General features: G+C 34.0%; 1 protein-coding gene across 1 annotated transcript in view; it reads left to right on the forward strand.

The window, feature by feature from the left end:
- Positions 1–637: 637 nt before the first annotated feature.
- LOC142341423 (uncharacterized) overlaps positions 638–12181 on the forward strand; it is a 53619-nt gene continuing 42075 nt past the window's right edge. Inside the window, exons 1-3 of the mRNA XM_075392354.1 lie at positions 638–998; positions 1404–1595; positions 1941–2075. Of these exons, the coding sequence (XP_075248469.1) occupies positions 759–998; positions 1404–1595; positions 1941–2075 (567 nt within the window). The 5' untranslated portion in view covers positions 638–758. The remainder of the gene's footprint in view (positions 999–1403; positions 1596–1940; positions 2076–12181) is intronic.

A 12181-nucleotide genomic window follows, 5' to 3' on the forward strand; every position in this document is an offset into this window, starting at 1 on the left:
ATCTAGTGTCATTGGCGGCGTTGTTTGAGTGCGTAAGAAAAAGTTTCTAGCTGCTAAAGTCGATTGCGCACGCAGGCGAGATCGATGGTTATCTTGCAAGTCAAAAGATTATCTTGGAAGATCTTGAAAATTTCTAGTGGTTGGCTTGCGAGACTAATGTTGATCTTGCGAGGTTTGAAAGAAAATCTCGCAGATCGATTGACGAGAACTATTTGCTTTCGGGGCTGTTCGGTTTTTGTCTCATCAATTTTTCAGTATGGTGGTATCATCAAAATAGTCACCTGTTATCTGTTAATTTTTTTTATATCGGTTGAAAAGTTATTCGGGCATCTCTTATTTGTCTGTGTATAATCAATGGTAATCGCTTTTGATTTCTGTGATTTTGAAGCGCGCTGACTCCATCATAGCAGCACCATTGAAATGCTACTTAAAAATGATCATTTAAGAATTGATGCCGTGCTTAGTAATTACTTAGAAGTCTCTTAAGAACAACCATATTTCAATCGGAATAAACAGCTATTGTTTAGTGATTTCGAAGCACTAAAAATGCTTCGAAAGAGATTAAAGTTTACGCTTTATCAGTACAAGTCTTGTGTGTTACTATTGCTGAAAAATAGATATTCAGTATAGGAAGTTAAAGAGCGCATTACACATTGATTTAATATTCTAGTTCCAATGTGAGCTGTTTGGCTCCTTGCGACTGTAACAGTACTAAATAGTGCCGATTATTCTTCCTGTAATCAACAACAGCCCCAATCATGACCTCAGGTGTAAGAGGTGGGAAACAGATTGGGTCTGGTTTGGGCTCTGAGGATGGCAGTAGCAATGGTCACCATGAGAAGGAGGCGTTGATGCAGTTACTGGCACATGTGACGGGGAATGGAGGTGTGGGCGGGGGAGGTCTGGTGCCTGTTTTGAGGTGGAAGTTCGATGAGATGTTCTTCCGATGGATGGCTCTTAATGAGACTGTTGAATACATGGGACAAATAGCGGAGAAGGTGAGAGACCTGAAAGCAAGTATGGGCTAAGCTAAACTTGATTTATGAAATAGTTTATTAAAACTGATACCATGCCATATGCAAACAGGTCACAAATTTTGTTCTCAATGTTGATACTTTTTTTAACTGGTGTAGTACAAATTCTGCATGTTAGTAAGAATGGGTGGAAGTGTTCTCAGAATTATCGGTCGATTGACTCCAAATGTTTTCAGGGATTAGGAGCTTTGAATTTCAGGACTACCATCCACAAGCATGTTTAGTTTATTTTCAGCTAATTGACTTTGTTTTAGTTGTAGTTTGGATTTTGGCTTCTTGTTTGTCAAATAAGTAACGCTTGTTCTGTGGCCTGGAAACGATGTTTGTAATTAGTGATGCAAATTGTGCTGAACATTTGCTGTTTCGCAGGTGAAGAGTAACGAAGACCCTTCGACAGTATCATGGCCATCAATATCGCCAGAGGATTCTAGCACCCTTCTCGCCTCTTCAGTTGCACTCAGCCAATCACACGCCAGTAGTTCTACTACGATTGGTCAGTCTGGAACTCACTCCTATCCAATCACGAACGGTGCTACTTCCAACCACCACCATCATCACCATCAGGAATCCTATTTATCCATTCGAAATATTTTTTCATTAGGAGAGCACTTTGTTTTTGTATCTTCCGAGACGGCCATCTTAATTTCTCTGACAAATCCTAAACGATAAAAATGTTTCAAAAGTGGAATATCTAACTTGAAAGTTTGTGGGATATGATTTTTTAATATAGACAAAAATACTACCTTTAATGCAGTTAAAATGATTGGATTAAAGGTAATTATCCAGACAATGAAATGATATAAGTACATAACTAACTCGTCATAACTAATTGTTGGCAAAAATATTATTTTGCAACAGAATATTTGTTGACTAAAAAGTATGGATGGGATTTCTGTCGATTGGTAACAGTCAAGTCTGAGTGCCACTCCAACCCCACCGGCTATTGCATCACCCAGAAATAGTACTAGTCGACATGGAAAGAAGGGTTCATACTCCCCGAGGTCTTCTCATGGCTCCTCTGCCAATCAGAGTGCAAATAAGGTGAGCACTTTATAATTTGAATCTGCTGTGTTTCTGTTTGAAAACATAAAAATTATGTTGATTTTACCTACCAAGAAAGGTTTCTTATTATTCCTTTTGAATTGCTCGCAAACAAAGTTTGTAATAATTAAGTAGGCCTGTGGTCTTTTCTTAATGCGATTTTTCGCTCAGCCGATTCTTCGTCGGATCATTTTGGCTTTTCCTCCGCCAAAACGGGATAAACAGATAACGATTGGAGGGCATTAAGTTCTCTTGGAGCCTTTCGGCTGTCTGGTCTCTAAGTATGAGTTTCACCGAAACTGTTTTGGATAAATTCAATTCATGGTGTGAAGGGCAGTTCGTAAGAATTTAGCCCCCTCACTTCAACCTCTAATTTTTTCAAAAAATTTTCTATCTACGCATTTTCATTTTTGCCTGTCTTTAGTATTATATTGATTTCTTGCAGCTTTGCTAGTGCGCTATTGGTTGCTGCACGTTGATAATTTTGTTCACATTAGGATCGATGAAGTTCAAAGTTTAGGAATGCTTCCGTTTTATTGATTTAATCTTTCTGTCCTCTAAAAGCCGTCTGTCTTGAATGAGTTGAAAACAAAAAAGGAGGCTCGGTAAGGTGCGTTTGCACATAAAGTTTCGACCCAGCTCATCTACATTTTTCACTTAGTTGTCTATCAAATGAGGAGGAGATAAAGAAAATTGACATTTCAACATATCGTTCAACAAACTATTGAATGAATAAAACAATCTACCTTAGAGGGCCGATGAGACCTGTGACTACCAAAAAAGAGGGCAATAAAAATTACATAATTACAAATATTAATTACGTCCAAAACTCGTTTTCCTTTTTTTTGAAAGCCATTAATAACCAAATCAAAATGGCATCAGATTAATCTTATACTAAAGTTGATTAACCTGTACATCGTTAGAAAAAGATACGAGACTTTTCCTCAATGCAACTTGGTGACAAGTTGACAAGAAATGAGCAAAAGGGCAAAGTTTAATCAAAATTTGCTTCTTTTGAAAATTAATGTCAAACTGATTAAAAACATTATGCATCAAATGATATCATCGAGATTCTTTTATACCTCCATAGAGAGTAATTGAGAACTGTCATTATCCATGGTGTGTCATACGCCTACAAAAAGAAGGACAAATATAGGCAAAAAGAAATTTGCAAAACAAAGAAAACAACATCCCAGCCAATTGAAAGGTGAGCACTTTATAATTTGAATCTGCTGTGTTTCTGTTTGAAAACATTAAAATTATGTTGATTTTACCTACCAAGAAAGGTTTCTTATTATTCCTTTTGAATTGCTCGCAAACAAAGTTTGTAATAATTAAGTAGGCCTGTGGTCTTTTCTTAATGCGATTTTTCGCTCAGCCGATTCTTCGTCGGATCATTTTGGCTTTTCCTCCGCCAAAACGGGATAAACAGATAAAGATTGGAGGGCATTAAGTTCTCTTGGAGCCTTTCGGCTGTCTGGTCTCTAAGTATGAGTTTCACCGAAACTGTTTTGGATAAATTCAATTCATGGTGTGAAGGGCAGTTCGTAAGAATTTAGCCCCCTCACTTCAACCTCCCCCCCCCCCCCCCCCCCCCCACCACCACCGCATCCCACCCATAGCGCAGCACACAAAATAGTTATTGACTTTTTAGGTCAATTTTGTTTGACTTTTGTCATTCTTTGCCTCTTTTGATCAGGTCAATTTAAACTGATAAATTTTCACGTGATCTTTTTTCTATTGCAAAAATTGAATTTTGGTGCTGTCACACCCCGTTAAAGTTTTAATTTTGAAGGTGGATAAATTTGAAGAAACCAATCCACAGGAAAGAGTATGCTCTTGGGCATAAACTGTGCACCGACTGGAAAAAAATTGGCAATCCTAAAAATTGCGCCCTTCAAGTCGATAAACCGTTTATCCTTAAGATGTTCAAAGACCACATAGGTTTGGACCAGAAATATAACTGCCGTCATGTAAAGTCTTCAACAAAAATATTTAACGCTAATTTTTTCAAAAAATGTTCTATCTACGCATTTTCATTTTTGCCTGTCTTTAGTATTATATTGATTTCTTGCAGCTTTGCTAGTGCGCTATTGGTTGCTGCACGTTGATAATTTTGTTCACATTAGGATCGATGAAGTTCAAAGTTTAGGAATGCTTCCGTTTTATTGATTTAATCTTTCTGTCCTCTAAAAGCCGTCTGTCTTGAATGAGTTGAAAACAAAAAAGGAGGCTCGGTAAGGTGCGTTTGCACATAAAGTTTCGACCCAGCTCATCTACATTTTTCACTTAACTTGTCTATCAAATGAGGAGGAGATAAAGAAAATTGACATTTCAATATATCGTTCAACAAACTATTGAATGAATAAAACAATCTACCTTAGAGGGCCGATGAGACCTGTGACTACCAAAAAAGAGGGCAATAAAATTTACATAATTACAAATATTAATTACGTCCAAAACTCGTTGTCCTTTTTTTGAAAGCCATTAATAACCAAATCAAAATGGCATCAGATTAATCTTATACTAAAATTGATTAACCTGTACATCGTTAGAAAAAGATACGAGACTTTTCCTCAATGCAACTTGGTGACAAGTTGACAAGAAATGAGCAAAAGGGCAAAGTTTAATCAAAATTTGCTTCTTTTGAAAATTAATGTCAAACTGATTAAAAACATTATGCATCAAATGATATCATCGAGATTCTTTTATACCTCCATAGAGAGTAATTGATACCTGTCATTATCCATGGTGTGTCATACGCCTACAAAAAGAAGGACAAATATAGGCAAAAAGAAATTTGCAAAACAAAGAAAACAACATCCCAGCCAATTGAACATTAAGCTGTTCACTAGAAGCAATAAAAATTTTCGATTGCGTTTTTTTTAAATGACCATAGTACATTCCATTTTTTGATACTGTGAAAAGAAGACAAAACCATTTAAAGAAAATAAAACCGTTATAAAGCAAGTTTTAGTTAAGGGATGTGACTTGTCTATCAAGATGTTGATTTACAAGTTTGGCAAATCTCAGAAAGCCATTCTTTTTTTAAGAAACAAATGCCAACATAAGCTTTCGACTAAAATGGTAGACAGTTTATCTTGCATCCTGTTCGAAAAGTAATTGCGCATGTTATTAGTGAGTCAAAATCATAAGTCTATAAAATAACACCGAACAAGCAGAACTGAAATGACAGCAAAACGAACCACAAAATTTGGATTGTTTTAAATTTCACAAAAATCTTCTGAAACGAATTTTCTTAGCCCTGAAGACATTAGTAAGAACGTGTAATCAACAAAAAAATTATTGTTTGGTTCCACAAAATATTAAGGAGATCTGTCAATAATGAAACTAAGCTTTGAAAATGATACATTTTAAAATGGGAAAGAAAACGCAAATCAGAACAAGAAGAGATACGCTGAAGAATATTTTTTACTTTTTTTGAAAAAATTTACTTTGAAAGTCGTTAAAATCATATGCTATAGACCGCTATCAGTTTTTAAGTTCTTTTGTTTATCTATAGTTGGCAACTGAGCCCTTTAATTACTCAATATGTGGCATACAACAAACATTAACAATAAATACAGGGCAAAAATATAAAATTCCAATATCTGCAAGAGAACGGTGTCGCAGCCCTTAAAACCATATCTAAGGAAATTAATAAATATTTCAAGTTTCAAAATCTGTAAAAATTTCTGTTAGATTATTAACTAAAGTTAATTTACAAATGAACCAAAACAACAGCAAAAATGGGCACTAATGCACAAAAATCACAAAGTTTTGTATGAAAACTCATAGTACCAAAGCCAAGAAACCGTTCTTCTAAAACAATCCGCCACAAAAGTAGTTTGTATTATATGAGAAAGAAAGTTTGATTTGTATTTACTGAGAATAAGCTCAATGTTGACGGAATTAATATAAAAAGTTCATAAGTTCAAGAAATCAAGCAAATTTCCTTAACTCAAACACATTCAATGACATAAGAGACATTGGGTAATAACCGAATGCATTGTACAGGTTCATTTACAACTCTTTAAAAAGTTGTTTGGACTTTTGAGTGTTAGACTTGGTAATCAGACTGCAAAAGGAATAAAAACTGAAGGCAAAACACAAGAGTTCAGTTAGAGTTTACTAAAACTCTTCTTCAAAACCATAAAAGCCATCGAGTTCTCTGAAAACAAACTGTATGTACATTCGGCATCATTTTAACGTAAATGGAAGAACTTATTAATGGAGCCGCGAAAAAAAAATTTTGTCAGTAATTAACATTAAAGAAAACAAAAGCAACCTATTTTGAAAGAGGCAGCACTAAAATAAAAAATAAAAAGTTTCTGATTGTAAGATTGCATGATATTATCAAACCTATCCCTGCTTTTGCCACACGTCCAAAAAACAATCCAAGTGTTCCAATTATTTGCGAATAAGACCAATTTTTGGGTGAATTATTTCAAATTTTAAAAATAAACCATGATGCTTTTTGTATAATTATCGAGTTAAAATTGCAAAAACAGCAAAATTTTAATTCTAGAAGTTTTTTTAGGGCGTCGAGTTGTAGCTAGCTCTCTTTTGGAGTTTAAAGAGGTTGTATCAAGCGGTTTCTGGGTCTCCATTTTCTGCAAACTTAAACAAAGTAGACCGAAAAAAGCATTTGTGCAATTTTTGATGAAAAAAGTCTGAATTTTGAAAGTTTCATCAAAATTTTTAGCCAAAGAAACTCTAATTGAACAATTCAGCAACGCTCTTCTACCTCTAACGTAACAATAACATTCTACCGTTTGACGAGTTTCAACTTATTTTAAATTATAGCAAAATTGTGCCGAATTTAAGCACAGGTTACTGAAAACGCGAATAAAAACTGTCTGATTTTCACGAAATGTTCTCTAACCAAACAATTCAGCAACGCTGTTCTATCTCTAACGGGTAAAAATAACCTTCTACCGTTAAAAATTTCAACTTATTTTAATTTATATTAGCAAAGTTATGCCAAATTTTAGCAATAATTACTGAAAACGCGAATAAAATTTGTCGGATGTTCACAAAATTTTAAACCTCGGTAACTCCCTGTAAAAAACGAAATTCGAAAAGATCTTAATTCCAAATTCTAGTATGTACGTGCTTTTTATTGATACCACTCACAACTCTCTACGATGAATATATCGATCGGCCAAAATTGTCTAAACAAAAAAACCCATTTGAGTATATAGTTCCTCCATCCGAAAACCAATAAGCCGGTTTTTTAGAGGCTCGCTTTTTCTTAGTTAAGTTTTCACTTTGATTCAGTCAAGTTTCAAAATTGTTTTATAAAATGAAGTTCGTCGACAAAATAACTAACAAATGTTTTTTCGTTTTTCTGAAAATTATAATTATCTCTGAAAAAGGCAAATAAGGTCATACTATTTGGGGCTAAGTATTACTCAAATAATAAAAAAAATTCCCACGTATGAGAGGTAAACCGTTTTCACTTTGAAACATTCAAGTTTCAAGTAACTAGAAAATCAAATTTATTTCTGTGTGATATGCTGAAGAATGAAGAATCAAGTGGCAACTAGACGCCAAAGAAAAGGATTTTTAAGTCTTAGATCTGGCAAAAAGAAAATACAAAGATTCTCTTTAAGGTATAGGTCTGCAATTCTGTTTAACAAACTGAAAGAGTTGGAAATTATTACACCTTTTGAAGAAAATGGTTCTACTAAAATTATATCTGATTTCTGTCACAAATTGAAAGGCTCGTATTTAGTCAGTAATAATGAGTTAGAGAAATTTGTTTTTGCTTTCTGAGTTTGAATACCGTTGTGTATATGGGCATTTTGGAACAGAAGTTCTCAGGACCTCGTAATTTGTCCTCGCATTAGCGAAATAAATTCTTTCTTTATTATACCTGATAATTTGATATACAGAGAAAAGCGTCAGAATTGGAAACATACCTTTACTTCATCTTTCCGGGTTCTCTGTGCTCTTGGCCTAATATTTTTGAAAACGCATCCGGCAACTAAGCTGATTTTGAGTTTGATTTCAAGTCGGTAGGTAGAATCTCCTTAACTTTTGATATCTGGAATAAACAACAAAGGAAATTTTTGCTTCATAAAAAGGACCAAAAGGTATATATTATTCAACTGTTTTTTGTCAATTTCATAAGGATCTCAAACCAACTTAGCGAAATTTTGTTCTGCTGTTGGTTGACTGGTTTTTTGGTCAGCATTTTGATATATAAACTTCTTATAACAGCCATGACTATGAGAATGGTTCCCACTCACACCAGTTGTTATTGAGAAAAAAAGCTTTTTAAATAAAATAAATAGGGTAGCAAAATGTCTGAGAAAAAATTGCATTGGTGTTCTGCTAAATTTAATAGATTTTATCAGAACTTGTTGTCGTCGCCAAGTTTTTTTTTTAAACTCATTCGATTTGAATCCTGCGCAAAATTACCGCAACCATGCGCAAAATTGCGATTCCATAGAATATAAAAGTGAACGTCGGAATATTTCAAATTTACTCAAGTAGCAGAGAATCTCATTTTGATTCGATGAATGTTATTGTTCAGTTCAAAAGGTTCCTTCTACCAAAGTTGAGTTTTCATTATTTTCCTTAAAAGGCACTGTCCTCTTACTTCTAAGTATGTCTCTCTTAGAAATGTCAGTGATTTTACTCAATGAGTTGAAATGATTAAACAATGGCACTTGCAGAATAATGCCCTGAAGCTGAGTTGATTGTTGTGAGTAATAACAAAGTTGACAGTGTCGAAACAACCGTCTTTTCCTTCGACTATTTTCCTCTTAACGGAACTCCGCCAATGTTCTCTGTCATTGTGGAATTTTCTGATTACGACATAGTAGATAAGCGATTTTTATACATTATTTTGTTTTCAGTGTGGTTTGAGAGTAGAAGGAAGGTATTTGATTCTTGTGGTTGCAGTTTTGCCTCGAAAGATTGTCTTTTATCCTATCATTAGTGCAAATTATTGACGTATTTTCGGGAGTACTTTAAATATATTGATTGTTAAATTAAGTGAGCTTGTCTGATGTTCAAAACAAACAAAGCTCCAGTTATCATGAAAAACGAGCGTTCTTAAGTTGCGTTTTTATCTGCTCTGTTAATAACAAAGTTGTTAGTGCTTTATGCCAATTTAACAATTTAGATCACTCAACTCAAAATTAGTTTAAAAAATTGAGCTGATTGAGAAAATACCTTGTTTGTTTGGCCAATAGTGAAAGAAATAGATAGATGCTATTTTTATTGTTTATGGAGGAGTACTCGCAAGCTCAAACTGTGGCTTTAAGCCGCCCTAAAGTGACGTTTTTATCATCTTTTGACTCGGTTAATTCGCTCATTTCTCGCATTTATCCTCGCAAACACAATCAAGATCTACTCAATTTGATGTCAATTGTGAATCAAGCCTATGGAATAAACAGATTTCTGGGCCGCAACTTTCACAACCCGTATCTCAAAATTATCTCTGTTGTATTGAAACTGTAGTTTTAGGAGTTTAACAGATTTTTTAACAAGTATTTCTGAAGGGTATAATCTGTATAAGATATCTATAATTTTTTTACACAAACTTTTACACAAATTTTTACTGACAAACGAAATTATTTTTTAATTTGAAAAATGATTTTGAGATATTAGACTTCATGGTTGCGTGCTCAACTCCACTTTGCCATGTAATAAACAGGTCTTCTGGCAGCAAAAAACTGACCAGGTTAGTTTGTTTTAAGCAATTGCTCAGAGCGAGTTGTAAGTTCTTATCACAGTTAATTAAATGATTAGTGAAGATGAAATAGTATAACGTATATCCCTCTAGGAAAGCGATCAACCTGAATGTGTGAATGCGAAAAAATGTACATAGTTATTAACATTCGAGACAAACCGTAATCCAGAAAATTGACGATAAAGCTAAATTTTACTTGGTAGCTAAAAAAATTCACTTTCTCGTAATACAAGCTTGAGTCATTGGGTCTATGGCTATTAGATTATTTTTTCGACAATTCTTCGTTTTAATTACAAGAGATACAGTTTGAAGTTATTTATTTATAAATTTTATCGAAAGAGATGTGCTTTTGTTTAAATAGAAAGGATCTTTTTTGATCTCTTGAGCAAAGTGTGAAGCCATTAGTGTAGTCGCGAGTCTTTTCATGCAAAATTTTTGCTTGGCGGTTTTTGACTTTTCTACCGACTTCTCGGTCCTCGAGTTTTTGAGCTTTGATCGGTATAAATTGTTCCCTGATCACATGTTTAGCCAGCTAACCTCGATTGGCGGCAGTTCAGACAGCCTACTATTAGAATCGAGCCACCCCCAGAAATTTTTCAAGAGTCGCACCAGACGTTTGTCGGTTATTTTACAAGTGCATTCCAACTTAATCGTATAGACAAAAGTACGCTAATTATTGTCTTACACAATGACTTAATAATCAACGACAAAATTTGAGGAAAAACAGATTTAATTGGTGTCTGTTCCTGTTACTATCTTCTTTTTTTTTTCGTCTTTCGAACATTTGATTGATCTTGATTTTCAATTTGACCTTAACTTGCAGTGACTGATATCAGGCATTGAGAATTAAATCGGCTCAATTTGGTGCACTTTTAGAGTGCTATTTTGGTCCATCGTTCCAACTTTTTTAATGCACTTGAATTTCACGAAACCATTAACGCTTTCAATAACTATTGGTTTTCTGAGTACACAATATCTGATGAAAAAAAACTAATTTCACCTTGAGGAGCTCTAAATTTTATCTTGGCTCTGCAAATCCAAAATCAGTTGTATATTTTGAGCTTATTCACAGGTCCTGCCCTTTGTTATTTTTTATTTAACCGAAGTGATCTCTTTTGGTTCGTTGCGGTGTTGGAAACATCATGCGACTTCCTGTTTTTATGGCTGGTATAGTTTGCGGGAGGAAAGAAACAATTGGCATCCGTGGCAGTTGTCGCATTCTTTTTTGGATGTCTTGAATCATATTTAATTTGAGACATATTTATTGAGACAAAAAATTAAGCTTCATTTTTTCGGTTTTTTCCTTCACGAAAGTATAGGCTAATCTGGACATTTTAAGAAACTGCTGTAAATTATAACATGAGTTGATTAATTGTGTGTTGGGGAACTCATTATATCAAGGGTGTTGCAACAGAAACCGAAAATAATTGTTCACGAGGTTTTTCGTAAATGTCGATTTACCCTCCTTCGAATTTATGCTCTATCTTAAAGCAAAAGCTACTTTGGAAAAGATTTCAATTTGAATTGAAAATTAAGATCTTGTGGAAAACAGCGGTTTACTGTTTTTGTTTTCTTTGGAAAGGTAGCGAAATTTAGAACTGGAGAAATTGATCTACACGGGGATGTCATTAGATATTTTTGTCGTTTTCTCTCTTACATTTTTCTGTTTTTTTAATGCGGCAAATGATGCGGCAGAAATTTTTGTTGTGTTATTTCCAACCCTAGATCACCAAAATTGACCAGAAAAACTGGAAGTACATTTATTTTTTCAGTGACTAAACTAGTCCTATGCCAAGATCTCAATAGAGTAAATTTTTTGAATGTTTTCCTGATCTTGTTTACAGAGCATATTGTTTGCGGTTACAATAATTGAATTAAACTTTCTATTTGCGCTGAGTATAGTTTGACGTAAATGGTTAAAGACAATGTTTAATGCTTTTTTGCTTTTTTGGAAGAAAATTTTCACCATTTTCTCCCCAAAATTTCAGGCAATTTAGCCTAATTTAGCCTAATCAAATTTAGCTAAAACTTTGGTCAAAATTAAATTTAATCATTTACGGCAACTAGTTGTTTTTAGTGTATTTTTCAAAAAACTGCTCCTGGTACTTTTCTGAATGTCTTCATATATTGTAGAATTACAAAAATTGCGTTTTTGAGAAAACAAATTGGGACAAATTTTTAGCCAATCTTTACACATTTTTACGAATTTTTAACCCGTCCCTCGACTTTAGTAAATTAGTTTGCATCTAATATTCAGTTTGTTTTAAATTTTTGTTTAAGTCTTCAGAAGGAGGGGAGAAATCATTTTGAGATCTGTCTTAATGGATAATTTTTAAAAATGGATAATTTCGAAAATTACAAAATATAAGGTTTTTCATATCGAACCTGAATAACAAGCAAG

Source organism: Convolutriloba macropyga, chromosome 6, assembly GCF_964194025.1.
Source record: "Convolutriloba macropyga chromosome 6, txConMacr16.3, whole genome shotgun sequence".
NCBI classification, from domain to species: domain Eukaryota; kingdom Metazoa; phylum Xenacoelomorpha; order Acoela; family Convolutidae; genus Convolutriloba; species Convolutriloba macropyga.